The sequence below is a fragment of the Gavialis gangeticus genome, unplaced genomic scaffold, assembly GCF_001723915.1.
Source record: "Gavialis gangeticus isolate Ggan-Ray unplaced genomic scaffold, GavGan_comp1, whole genome shotgun sequence".
Taxonomy (NCBI): Eukaryota; Metazoa; Chordata; order Crocodylia; family Gavialidae; genus Gavialis; species Gavialis gangeticus.
The window spans coordinates 27880702-27895344 of NW_017728997.1; the positions used below are offsets into that span (position 1 = coordinate 27880702).

At 40.9% G+C, this 14643-nt stretch overlaps 1 protein-coding gene across 1 annotated transcript in view; it reads left to right on the top strand.

Moving 5' to 3' along the window:
* The window catches only part of ERC2 (ELKS/RAB6-interacting/CAST family member 2), a 1129221-nt gene that overhangs the window by 744485 nt on the left and 370093 nt on the right, over positions 1 to 14643 (top strand). Inside the window, exon 14 of the mRNA XM_019505002.1 lies at positions 2314 to 2474. Coding sequence (XP_019360547.1) covers positions 2314 to 2474 — 161 coding nt within the window. The remainder of the gene's footprint in view (positions 1 to 2313; positions 2475 to 14643) is intronic.

Below are 14643 nucleotides of genomic sequence, written 5' to 3' on the forward strand. Positions count from 1 at the left end.
TACCAGTCCTATTTGGCTTCTCACGTGCAGTGCATTGGGTTTTTCCCTTCTACTGTTCACCAATTTGTAGAATTGTAATTTTTAGTGAGAGGAGAAAAGGAACAAAGAAAATGTATTTATCCAGAAACATAATATTAATTGGATCCTGAGGAAATAACCTGTGACCTACTGTTCAGGATAGATTCCTTAAAAAGAATTAAAGTTTGTTATGTCCCTAGGTTGTATACATTATGAATGTTGTGATATGGAGAATACTATACAGTATATTATGTTATCAACACTATTACAAGTAGACAAGCTGTTCACTGAGTGATAGAAATGGCCACAGACCAGCTGAAGGAGACCTATAGATTTTGGTGCTGCTCAGGAAGGATTATCTTTAGCAAAAATGTTCTGAATCATTTATTTGAGTAATCTGGGACTGTGGATAGAGTCATCTGAGTCATCTAGAATATTCAGGCGTATTGGTATATTCATTACCTTCACAGGGCATCTGAGCACCTTTTCTTACCGAACTTTTGTTTTCTGGCTGTGTCTTGAGAGTTTTCTGAATCTCTAAGCAATTCATCCTAAGTGCATTTCATTTCTGAGGACTACCAAACCAAATTCACTAAGATGGATTTATGGTTTTAAGTACATTTTATACATTTAAAATACCTCAACTATATTTAAAATTGCATTCAGTATTAAATCATAAGAAGCTCCCTAGTTAAGGTTGTAGTACACACGTGTCATAACACACCTCAATCTCCCTAGTTCTCCATATTCTGTACCCACATCAGATGTTTTTACTAGTGTAAGATAAAATGTAAGGGCATTGCTACACATTGCACTTTGAACTGCTCAAGTGTTGACCAGTGTTAGTGCTAGTCTGAGTCTGGAGCAGTCACATATTAAGGCTAAAATCCTTCTTCAAAACTGTTCTCCACCTGCACATCTGTGACTTGCCACTAGAGGGCTGGTGAGCCGGGACAGACTTCTATCCTGCTCTAGCCGGGTGGGGTGGGGAGTGTAAGAGTTGGGTTGGGGGGAACAGGAACATGAAGGTGGGAGGCAGAGAGTTAAAGTGGGATAGGGGTGGGTAAGAAAATGGGAGGTGGAAACGAAATGTGGATGGGGGAAGTGCGGTGAGATGAAGGAAGAAAGCAGCTTCTGAAGGATAAAATAAAAAGAGGCAAACAAAGAATTTAAAAAGAAACAAAGAGGTAAATTAAAGAAAGTCTCATATTGTAATAAATTGGGATTGGGGTATAGGGGATGCTGGTCTTGCTTTCTGGGGTGGCTGGTGGGTAGGAGTGATGAGATAATGCACGTTTTGGGGAAGTTACTGCACCTGCCCCAGGAAGGAAACTCCAGGTCATGGGGACCTGGTCTGACTCCCTACCTTGTTTCTGTTTTCTTTATCCCCATAGACTTCATTCCTGGACCCTTCTGTGCCGTGGCTATCTGGCACATTTTGGTTTATTTGCACAGGGTTGCACCCCTGGGGATGGGAAGGTCACACCCCAGGGGTCAGGATGGCAGTTGACTTGGTGCCAGAACTGCCCTCTGGCAGTACAGTTCAGGGGGTGGAAAGTTTGTCCACAAAGAACAGGAGGGTGGGGGAGAGGATGCCGTATACTGGGATGCTGGCATACTGCAACTTGGGCAGTTCATCTGTAGGGAATGGCCACACATTAATGGAACATGAGTTGGTAACATGGATCAGAGATAAACCTGTCCTGGAGTGCCATAACTGAAGCAGCCTAAAGCATGCTTAAAACTAGTTTCAGGTGTTAACGTGTGGACAATCCAGAGGTTAAGAGCTCCAGGAGTTACCTAAAATTAATGTGTAACAAGCCTCTAAGTCTGCTATTGTCTGGTGAACTTAGAACATAAAACAACCAATGTGAAATATTTCAGACTGAAAGGAGATGTTTTGGGAGAAAAAATTGTGGTTTGTCAAGATCAGTTTATAATGGAAACAATGTCCAGTTCTGAACTCTGGAGTTACTAGAACAGACTCATGACTTCTGCAGCATAAATGGTACAGAAAGTATTTACAGATTGTACCTTTACATGGGATTAGTTGAATGGCTGTCTGCTAAATTGCATTAGTTTTTTGGTTTGTATAAATGTTGTTTGTGACTAGATGGTTGGTTGGTTGGCAACTTAATCTTTTCTTAGCTCTTAAGAACTTTATTACCAGGAAAAAATACTGGTAATAACCCCCTCCCTGCCACTGCTTATACTAACTCCTGTGATTTTTTTTTTCTATTAACGAAATGTTTGCTTGATTTGAAGAATGTGAAACATATAGTGCTGGCTTTTCAGGTAGAAGAATTGATGAATGCACTGGAAAAGACCAGGCAAGAACTGGATTCTACCAAAGCTCGCCTTGCATCAACACAGCAGTCTCTGGCTGAGAAGGAAGCACATCTGGCCAACCTAAGAATAGAGCGGAGAAAACAGCTTGAAGAAATACTGGAAATGAAGTGAGTATATATTTCTCTTGATTCTATAAAACTCAAGAAATGATTATTCCAGTACAATATCAATTTTTACAGATATAAATACTATATTGAGAACAGTGAATCTGAGGACTCCTTAGAAGTGAGTTCTGGTTAGTTTCCTTGAAAATACAGAAAAACAAGACATACTTTTTGCATTCAGAAGCCTTGTTAAGCCAAGAAAACACCCACAATTAGAATTTTTGAAAAACTATTATTTTATAACTTTTATTTCCCCTGTGTTAGATACTAGTAAAGGATTAGCACAGTTTAATTTTAATTGGAAGCTTCTCAAACATTTTCTAAGAAGAATATTTATTCATTATCAGTATTTTAAATTTCCATAAGGTTTTGCTACATTCTGGTGTGAAAAGCATTTATCTGTAGGACAAAAGAGATTTGCCTTCCTTCATGCACAGAAGTTATACTCTCATATTTTGGTAAGTATCTTGAGAAAATCTATGTTGGGTTTTCCATTAGTGATGTCACATAGGAGGAAAATGGACAGTTTCATGTAGATGTTGCAAAGTTTACTAACCTGAATTGGTACAAAAACTATACAACACTATTACTATATATAAAGTTGAAGAAACCAAAAAGGTACAGAGGCCTATAATTTCAATCTAGCTTCCTCCCCACAATAAAGGAAAATGTGTGTAATTATAGTGCAGTAAGGCTGTGACACAATCTTTGAAACTGGTGTTTGCTAGAGAAGAATGACCATGTTATAACTTGGCCAGGCTGTTAAGTATGTAGTGTATATTAAATATAGCAAATTCAAAGAACCGTCATTTTGCAAGTGTTTTGTTTGTTTGTTTGTTTGTTTGTTTATTTATTTAGGCCAGTTCTAATTTTCAGTTTTTACCAGCCATCTTGCTGTATGGGGCTCATGTCCACATACGTGTAAATAATCTTACAAAGGATTATTTATATACTGTTGGTCAAAAGAAATGGACATATACGGAGTACAGACACAGGCACATGTATTGCATAATTCTGCAAAAATAAACAGGCTTAAGGGATGTCATATAAGAAGAAGATTGTATTATAAATATCTAGGTGAATTTCTGGTTCTAATAAATCATAGAAAATTAGGGTTGGAAGGTCAAAAGGTCATTGGGTGCCATACATGAGCAGGGAGGCTGCTCCAACGCACTGTAATTCCAGCACATTAGAGCAGACTCAGTTAATCGAGTCTGCTATAGTGTGGCAATTACTGCATTCCAGCAGCCTCCTGTGTCTCATGTATCAACACCCCCCATGCTTCAAAATGGCAGTGCAGGGCACTTTATCTAAAGCTTGTTCAATGAGCTTTAGAGAAAACACCCCCACCTTCATTTTGAAGTGTGGAGATGCTGATATACAAGACGTTCTGGGCACTCTAATCAAGTCCATCAAGTCCAACCCCCTGTTCAAAGCAGGGCCAGCTGCAGCTAGATGATCCGAGTCAAAACTTTGTCTATCCAGGTCTTAAAAATGTCCAAAGATGGAGAGTCTACAGCCTCTCTTGATAGCCTGCTCCAGTGCTTTACTACCTTGCCTGTGAGAGTTTTTCTTAATATCTAACTTAAACTTCCCTTGCTTCATCTTGAGACTATTGCTCCTTGTTTTGTCATCTGTTACTGCTGAGAACAGTCTAGCTCCATTCTCTTTGTAACCACCCTTCATGTAGCTGAAGTCTGTTCTTAAATCCCCCCCTCAGTCTTCTTTTCTGCAGACTAAATAAACCCAGTTCCCTCAGCTTCTCCTCATAAGTTGTGTGTCTTAGCCCCCTAACCATTTTTGTTACTCTCTTCAGGACCCTGTAATTTGTCCATGTCCTTTCTATAGTGGGAAGTCCAAACTGGACTCAGTACTCAATTTGTGGCCTTACCAGTGCCAAATAGAGAGGAATAATCACTACCCTGGCTGGCACCAGTCATACAAATGCAGCCCGGTAAGCCTTCACAACAAGGGCACAATGTTGGCTTATATTCAATTTATCGTCCATTGCAACCTCCATGTCCTTTTCGGCAGAGCTGCTGCTTAGCCAGTCTGTCCCCAGTCTGTATCAGTACATAGGATTGTTCTGTCCTAAGTTTGGCACTTGTCCTTATTGAACTTCATGTGATTTCTTGTGGTCCAGTCCTCCAATTTGGATCATTCTGAATCCTAGTTGTACCCTCCAGTATATTGCACCCGTCTTGGTGTGAGCCACAAACTTGGTGAGGGTGCATGCCATTCCATCTTCCAGATCACTGATGAAGATACTGACCAAACTGGCCTCCAGACTGACCCCTGGGGCACTCCACTTGATACTTGCTGCCAACTAGACATCAAGCCACCTTTTGAGCCTGATGATCCAGCCAGCTTTCTGTCCATCTTACAGTCTGTTCATCCAACCTGTGCTTCCTTAGCTTGCTTGCAAGAATATTGTGGGTGACCATATCAAATCTTTGCTAAAGTTAAAGTATATTATGTCCACTGCTCTCCTCACATCTGCAGAGCCAGTCATCTCATCATAGAAGGCAATCAGATTGGTCAGCATGATTTGCCCCTTGGTGAATCCATGCTGACTGTTTCTAATCACCTTGTTCTCCTCTAAGTGCTTAGAAATTGACTTTTTAAGGACCTTCTTCATGATTTTTCCAGGGACTGGGGTGAGGCTGACTGGTCTGTAGTTCCCCAGATCCTACTTCTTTCTTTTTTTAAAGGTGGGCATATTTGCCCTTTTCCAATCATCTGACACCTCTCCCTATTGCCATGAGGTTTCAAAGATAATGGCCAGCAGCTATGCAATCACATTGGCCAACTCCCTCAACACCCTGAGGTACATGTGCAGGCCCATGGATTTGTATATGTCCACTTTTCTAAATAATCCCTAACCTAGAGGTTGCCTCCCCCATTCATTAATGGACCCACACTTTCCCTCATCTTCCTCTTGCTACTGACATACTTGTAGAAACCATTTTTGTTACCTTTCACCATTTTTGCTACCCTCCAGTTGTTAGCTGCAACTCTAGTTGTGCTTTGGCCATCCTGATTTCATCCCTGCATGCCCAAGCCAATACTCTTATCCTCCTCCCTGATAGTTCATCCAAGTTTCCACTTCTTGTGAGCTTCCTCTTTGTGTTTTAGCTCATTGAAGTGTCCCCTGCTAAGCCAAGCTGGTTTTCTACCATACTTGTGAGTCATTGTACACTGGGATGGTTCATTTCTGTGCCCCTGCCCCTAATAAGATTTCTTTAAAGTACAATGAGCTCTCCTGGACTCCTTTCCACCTCAGACAGGCCTCCCAAATGAACCTTTCCATCAGTTCCCTGAATGAGTCAGAGTCTACTTTTCTGAAGATCAGGGTCCTTACTCTGCTGCTCTTTATCCGTCCTTTCCTCAGGATCCTGAATGCAATAATCTTGTGGTCACTGCTGCCCAAGTTGCCGTACACTTTCTGTATTCCCCACCAAATCTTCCCTGTTTGTGAGCAGCAGATCAAGGGCAGCAGCAGATCAAGAAGGGCCTCTAGTTGGCCTCTCTAACACTTTCACCAGGAAGTTGTCCATAGCACTCTTCAAAGATGTCCTGGGTTGTCTGTGCACTCCTGTATTGCTTCCCAGCAGATGTCAGGGTGATTGAAGTTCCCATGAGAACCAGAGCCTGTGATCTGGAAACTTCCACTAGCTGTTTGAAGAAAGCCTCATCTACCTCATCCTTCTGGTCTGGTGGTCTATAGCAGACGCCCACCACAACATCATCCTTGTTGCTCCCTACTCTTACCCTAACCCAGAGAAATTCAACAGGCCTGAGCAAGCATACAGCTCTTTTACATAAAGTGCAACTCTTCCTCTTCTCCCCTGCCTGTCCTTCCTGAACAGTTTGTACCTATCCATTACAATGCGCCAGTCATGTGAGCTATCCCACCAAGTATCTGTTATTCCAACCACATCATAGTTTCAGTTCTTTCTGCTTGTTTTCCAGGCTCCATGCATTCATGTACAGACATCTGAGGTAATTAGCCCTACTTTCTCAGGAAGAATGAGAAAGTGTCCCCTGTTGCCCCTTCCTGCTGGGCTTCCTCCGGGTCACTTACCTACTTACCTCAAGACTTTGGTCTCCATCCTCTGGTGAACCTAGTTTAAAGTTCTGCTCACTAGGTTAGCAAACTTGTCTAGTGAGAAGGGCTTTAAAGTAGGTTATGTAGGCTTTAAACTTTAAATCGATGAGAGTTTTATCATTGACTTCTTTAAGGCCAGAAATGAATCCTAGCCATATGAAAAAGATGTACCTGGGATATCACTGCCAATATTGTATACAGTTTAATAATCATACAGGGATTCAAATACATTAAATACCTTTTATTAAGCTTTTAGAGTTATTTTCTCTTATATATATGAAGTTGTTATCCAGCTATTTAGTCGCGTGTTAAAAATTGGGTGTTTAATGCCAATCCTTCATGTATCAGCTTGTCTTGATGATATCTATTGTATTAAGTGTAAAAGTTCTGCTTCCAATAGAAAGAATGATTTGCTTTATAACTGCCCACATACATCAATTACTGGGTAAAATGGAGGAGAAAAATATTTATGGCTTGTTTTAGCAGTTTCTGTGAAATGGAAAGACTAGGATGTATGGCCCTTGAAGACGCATACTGTATAACTTCATAATTCTGGCATCCTTGGGACCAAGCATTTGCTGGAAATTTGAAAATTCCAAATTTTTGAAACTAGAGCAGTGGCTGGTTGTGGGGGAGGTGGTAGGGGATAGCGGCAGCCAGTCCTGGAGCAGTGGCTGCATGCGGAACGGGGTGGTGGATGGCGGCAGCAACCACCATCTGCAAGCTTCCCCCTCCGCATCTGGAAGGGTGGATGGAGCAGCGGCCAGTCCCGGAGCAACGGCCACAAGCAGAGCAGCAGCATGGGGTGGTGGATGGCGGCAGCAACCACCATCTGCAAGCTTCCCCCTCCGCATCCGGAAGGGTGGATGGAGCAGCGGCCAGTCCCGGAGCAACGGCCACAAGCAGAGCAGCAGCATGGGGTGGTGGATGGCGGCAGCAGCCACTGTGTGCAAGCCTACCTCTCTGCATCTGGGAGAGCGGAGGGGGAAGCTTAGAGTGTGCCAGATTTTTGATACCCGGATTTATGAGGTTAATACTGTATTAGGAATGTATCTTTTGGTAGAGATTCTCAGTTGGTTAAACCTACCCAAAGTTTGAATCCAATTTGGATAGAAATGGGTTGCTTAGTTTTAGGAAAAGTATGATTCTAATAGCTAGAAAACCAGTTGTCTTAGCCCTGGGATAGAAAGAAGTCAAAGGCTTGGTTGGGATATTGAGCTAGTCAGTCAGTTACTCCTAAGAAACAATGATGTGGTGATGACACTTACCAAAGAAACTTGTTAATTAAGGAACCATGTATTTGTAACTGATAGGATTTTGTTTTTAATGTTTCTCTAGTTACATAATTTTACTGTGCTTTTGTAACCACATTTAAAAGCCATTATTATTATTATTATTTTACTTTTTGTACTTATTTTGTAATTTATCATTTTATTGGCTTGAAAATGCACTGTTTCCACTGATATAGTGGTTACTGCTTTAAAAAAAAGCAATTTTAAACAAATCTTAGTTGTTTTCTTTAAAAAAACAAACAACAAACAACTTTTTAGCCCCTTGAACCATGATTTATTGAAAAACTTTAAATGATTCCCCCACCCTCCCACAAAAAACCCTCCAACCCAAAACACCTACCAGCAGAAAACCTATTTATAAAACATAAATATAGGCTACCTCTTCTCCGGTGAAGGGTTTCTAACCACCATCCTTAGGAAAGCAGTTTGTCCAGCTGCAAGCCAGTATGGTTAAGTATAAGGTCTTTTTTTCTCCTGTTTCAGTACTTGTTTTACATAGGTGTAGGTCTGTTGATTTTAACTACATCAGAGAGTAGTTCTGAGTAAATGTAAGCATCTAATGAACTGTCTTCTCTCTAGTCACACAGGTCTTTCCTTGATTTGCCACAAGAATCCAGCCCTATTGAAAGCACTGAGAGCTTTTGCTAATGAATTAGATGGGATTAGGATAAAGACCCATTGTTTAGCAAATAACTCATGTTAATCAGTTATCACCTGGTTCAAGGTGTACCATAAAATAGTTCTATGTAAGACATGTACAAGACTGAGTTCATAATAGGGAAGAAACCAGAAAGCTCTGTTCTGTACCAGAAAGTATCTTGGTCACTTGTGCATTAGGCCTGTGCAAAGCAGAAAGTATTTGCTTTAGATTTGGATTCGGTGATTTGAATCACCATCCCGATTCAATTTGGCTGAATCTGAAGATATTTGGCACCGAATCTTATTCGGCCATAAAATATACAGGCAGACGGTGCTGGCGGGAGCAGCTGGATGAGCCCTGGCTTGAGCCAGCAGCCCAAGGAGAACCCTGAGGAGAAGGCTTGTCTGGCTGCTCCTCCAGTTGCTGGATCAAGGCAGGGAGTTCTGGCAGTCCCAGAAGAAGCTGCAGGGGCTGGGGGATCAAACCGGAAACTGGAAAATCAAACTGGGAGCTAGGGAAAGCTTCTGTTTGTTTCCCCAGCCCCCAAAAATTCCCCCCAGCTCCTGGTTCAATTCCCAAGTTCCCAATTCCATCCCCCAGCTCCCAGTCACTCCCCACAACTCCCCAATCAGCTCCCATGGCTTCTCCTGGGGCTGTCAGCACTGCCTGCCTTGCCCCTGTGAGGGGACAGCTGTGCGAGTAGCTGGATGCACTGCAGCTTGAGCCGGCAGCCCTGAGAGAAGCCGTGGGGGCTAGGGGAAATGATCAGGGAGCTGGGGAATCGAACTGGGAGCTGGGGGGAAGCCCCTGTTCATTCCCCCCAGTGCCTGCTTCAATTCCCCAGGTCCTGGTTTGATCCCTCAGCTCCCAATCATTCCCCCCAGCTCCCTGATTGTTCCCCCCAGGCCCTGCATTGTCTCCCAGGGCTACCAGCACTGCTGCCTTGCCCTGGGTGAGGGGGACCTGGGGGAGCAGCTGGACGAGCCATGGCTTCTCCCAGGGCTGCCGGCTCAAGCTGGGACTCATCAGGCTGCTCCCCCAGCTGCTCCCACCAGCACTGCCTAGTGCCTGCCTGTACAGTCTATGACCAAATCTCCAAATCTCTCAGAATTGATTCATAGGTGTCTGATTTGATTCAGAAAGATTAATGGGTCTCCTGATTTGATTCCGATTCAGAGACTCACCCACCAAATCAGGCTGAATCTCCTCTGAATCAAATCGGCTACCGAAGCTTCACACAACCCTACTGTGCATCTGTATTATTAGTCAGTTTTCATGGAGTTAACTGATGATATAATTTAAGCACATTAGAGTTGCACAGGTGTGTCTGTAACTTGATCAGCAGAACCCCTGTCACTGGTGGTGATGTGTGAGACAGAAAGAACTCAACCTGACTCGGACTCCAGGATGAATTTGCTGGTCTAGGAGGTAGGAAATAAAGCTATTTCATGTGGAAAGACACGAACAAAATGTATACTGAAGCCACATAGTGCCAGTTCTATAGGGGCCCATTTGAGAGTAGAATTACATTTAATTTGTTTAGTTTCTTAAGTTCATCTTATCACAACCTTATTTATTACATTTTTTAAAAGTATATATTTAAAATAATTTGAATTCTCTGGATGAAAAGAGTAATGTTAGTGCGAAATGTTAAACATACAGAAATTTGTATTTTGTTATATCCATGTGTATCTTAATTGTACATATCTTTACTAAAGTAATGGTTTTGTAATATTTGCAGTCCATTACCCTTAGTAAATATCTAGTATGAATAATTCACAAATATGTATCAGAGTAGTTTAATTTTATGCATTTACTGAAACAGGATCATAAAGCATTATAAAGCCACTGAATAATAAAGGAGCCTAATAAAAAGAATTCAGTTCCATATTTGCAAATATTTCTTATGTTTTAAAAAACAGATTTTAAAAGTTAATAACATCCATACGGCTGATGACAGAATGACAATTCTGTGTGGTACTTATACATTAAAATGGGGTTTCTTTGGCCATTTTCACTGATATTTTAAAATAATTTATTAATTGGCAGGTACAGGACATACCTAGTATTTACTATTTTATTATTTAATGCTGGGTGGATACAGTCTGTAACTGATGGCTTATAGTCAAATAGGCATGAAGAGGTTGTTTAAGATTTTTTTTTTATGACTTCCTATGCTTATATTATTATGTTCAAGTTCCAAACGTAACTCCACATTCTACATGTGTTTGGCTGACATGGCCAAGATCCATCTTAATTTACTGGATATAATCAATTGTCAGTTGTGGACAACTTCTTCAGTTTTCATTGCATATCTGCATATAAGCTTAATTATTTAAATAAGTTTAAAATAAACTTGGTAGCAACTTAATCTGGGTCATTATCTAGTTGGCCTTTTTGATCTGCAAGCTGAGAGAGAGGGCCACTCATTAGATAAGTACCCTTCAAAAGAGAGACAGTTTGGATGGAATTAGATAAACATCTCCTTATTCTTTACATGATGCTGACACATGGAAAAGATAAGATTTATTTTTAAGAAGAATTCTGTTGTGCTGAATTTTAGAACAAGCTTTTCCAGTTATTGATGGTAAGTATCTGTATGGGTCTGATTTTCCAAATTTTTTTTTAATATTGCTGAATTATTTCTGGAGGAAATGTTTTTGTTATGGTGCATATTACTCTCTCAGTGCACCTATAACTCATACTGACGTTAATGGGAGTTATGCATACATGTTGACAGTAGAATATACCATGTGTTCAGATCCATCATTTTGCTTAATTGTCCTGATGTTTTGTGAGGGGTATATTCAGTCTCTTCAAAGAATAGCAACAATGAACAAATTATTTTATAAAATGTACTTTGAAAATTTTCTGTATTTCATACTGTCCATAAAAAGGATGTAAAAATTTAACAAGATGTATCTTGAAGCATTTTTAAAGGGTATTACAGTAGCCTGTAACTCTAGACTGTAACTCTTCTATATACCTTTTTGTTGAGAAATTCACAATGTGGAACAGGACATAGTAGAGATTCAACAAGGTTTAGTTAGAAAAGCTTCCTTTATTTTGTACCATGCAGGGAGGGATCCTTTAATGGTCCATGGTTCAGCCTTCCATTGTTATCGGAAGACCCAATAATTGTTTCATCTGCATATAATGCCAAGCTGATAGTTTCTGCATGGCATTGGTTTCCTCAAAACCTGTGCTTCCAGACTAATCTACTATGCAGTAAAGCATCATCATCTACACGTGCACACCATTTACCGCACAGTAAATTAGTCTACTGCACAGTTAGCCAGTAAATACAACTAGTAAACTAACTGTGCAGTAGCTACAAATTCTGAGCCCTGCCCTTCTGCTCAGTGTTGCCTACTGCTAAACTCCCTTCCCTGCAGCACAGGTGGTACAAGTATCAGGAAGGACACAGTCTCAAAAGAGAAGGAGTTTGGAGGAGTTTGTGGGGCAGGGAGTTTGTTTTGTTTTTTTGAAGGGGGTAGACCTAGGATGGATGCAGATGACAGCCTTAGGAACAGTCCCAGTTTGGTATTTGGGTATGTAATGGAAGGTGTTCTAGGGCTTATTGATGGTAGGGAGGGCAAAAGGGAAGGAGGCAACAGGCATAGCTAGGGACTTCTTTGAGAGTGCCCTGCAGAGGGATTCATGGTACTGTAGAAGTATTTGCCTCTCCCCATCTGTGCTGGCTAAGTTACTTCACTGTGAGTACATGTAAACATGTACTTTACTGCAGACAACTAATTAGCTCTACAGTAAAGCATCGTCATCTACACAGGCACCCCTATTAAGGCGCAGTAAATTAACAAGCTTCATTGTAGGATAGTATTGCCAGGGACAAGTCAGACCCTACATCAGAATTATGTAGTGTGCTGAAAAGCATGTGTAGATGCTGAGCCAGCTGGCTGAGGCACAAGGGTGAGACAATATGAGAGCTGCCTGGTGGCTAGCCCTACACTGTAGCACCTTCATGCCCCGCCTAGCCCCCTGTAGCATATTGAATTGGGGTGGAGCAGATCCAGGCTGGCAGGCTGACCCCTAAGGTTCAGCCTGGATTTCACCCTGGAGTTTATTGCTACATGCTAATTGCACCCTATAGGTAGTCATGAAGTTAGTTTTCCTTGTTGGAAAAACACAAGCAGCAGCAAGGACACACACACAAAAATTAGTTTTAAACATTTTAACAAATTAGAAAAAAATGGTGGACTGACTTCGGAGGCCAATCTGATCTCTGAAACAACTTTTAAATTGCTTTTTAAAACTGACAAAGTAGTTATATGTGTTTGACAAGTGGTACCATCCCCTTTCTTTGTGATAGTTATTTATTATTTTTGTTCAAAAGGGCAAGCAAATAAGTAGTCAACTTAGTTCACTTTCCTGCACCCTCTTCTGCAAACAGAAATAGTTTATCACAAACTAAGGGAAGAGATGTTTGTGCATGCCCCGGTTGAAAAAGTTGGCATATCAATGGATCAGTTTCAAAACCATTGTTCAGACAAAACCAGCATGTACCTGGAAGATGATTCCAGACTAAATAAATAGAACTAGATGAAATCTATTATGCAATGTCTTATCTTGTTTATATAAACTCCAAATCTAAGCTAATATATGAGGATCAAATATTACTATGCTGAAGATAAGATGCATATTAATAATTCTCTCTAGCTTGCTCAGCCTCATTACAAACCACTATATATGTCAGTCTCCAGTGAGAAAGTTCATTATCATATTTTCTCTACTATGTGAGTTGTTTAGACAACTATCACAAATATATTTTAGTAAGTACTAATTATTTGCTAGTGTAGAAATGCAGGAAAAGGTTTCCATGCAAACTAGTTCACAAGTTCATGTTTGTCTGTTTCTGGAGTTATTTTGACTTGCTTCACCTATAATTATATGTATTATAAAGATACTTGGTAAGTAGGCAGCGAATTGATTTTCTCTCAAATTCTAACTTTTGAAAAGTGGAACACTGGGCTATTTTTTAGGAACCTGTGGACTGCTTTCATTTAATTGTAGGATTCATGCTGAGAGTGTATAGAGTCATATCCCAAGTTAAATACAAACAAAACAGCAGGATGTTGATACAACTGTGACTTCCATAGGGAAGTAGTTAGAATGGTAATGTGGTCTCCTTCTAACTTGGGTGGAAAGTCTCCTGTGACAGCTTTTGCCCCACAGACCTGTAACTCAGCATGCATTGACTAACATTTTTGACACCAACTTGCAAACATCATAAAGATTAGAAGAACCCAAATGAAGGCTTTGTTCTCTGGAACAGAAGCTTCCTTGACCAAAATAGAGAGATGTTTAAAAAAAGAAAAACAATAAAGGGGCACAAGGCAATAAAATGCGTCTCTGTGAGAATAGCATGAGCAAACTATTTACTTGGCAAACTGCTTCAGTCATTTTAAGACACATGACTGTCACTTAAGCTTCTGTTCAATTGAGAGTGTGGTTATTATACATTTAGATTGAAATGCTACATAGTATCTCGATGGTTTTATTTTACAAAATCTGTGACATTAGCGTTCTCATTCTCACATGAAAGGGTGCGTGTCATCTCCTCTTTTCATTTGCTTTTTATGTTAAGGTTATAATTTGCTTTAGTAACATGACTGAACCTGCCAATGGAATCTAATTAGATAAATTCAGACAATCTTCAGAATATGAAACAAGGTGCCGTATTGTGTTTGGTGTGTTTGAGCAGAAAAGGTGAACTGGAGCCTTTTCCAGGTCTTGTGCCCTCTTTGCCGTGGCTGAGCATGATAGCAGCCTTTTGGGAATGCTTGGATTACAAAGCAGTGGTTCTCAACCTTTTTTGTACAAGGACCCATTTGTAAACAGATAGCCAGTGCCTCTAACTCCCAACCCTGCCCCCCGGCCCGAGCACCCCAGTGTGTGGGCCAGAGGGTGGGTGTGTGGGGTGGGGGGGAGTGCACATGGGGCATGGGGGGGAGCCCCAAAGAGCCCTTTGCAGGTTGGATCTCTTCCAGCCTTCAAGGGAAAAGCCATGGTTTCCCACATTTTTCTCCTTTAAAGGAGAATCCATTTTTAAAGTTTGTTGATTCATTTTTAAAGTTTATTCACAACCCTTTCATATATTTTTGTGACCCACTA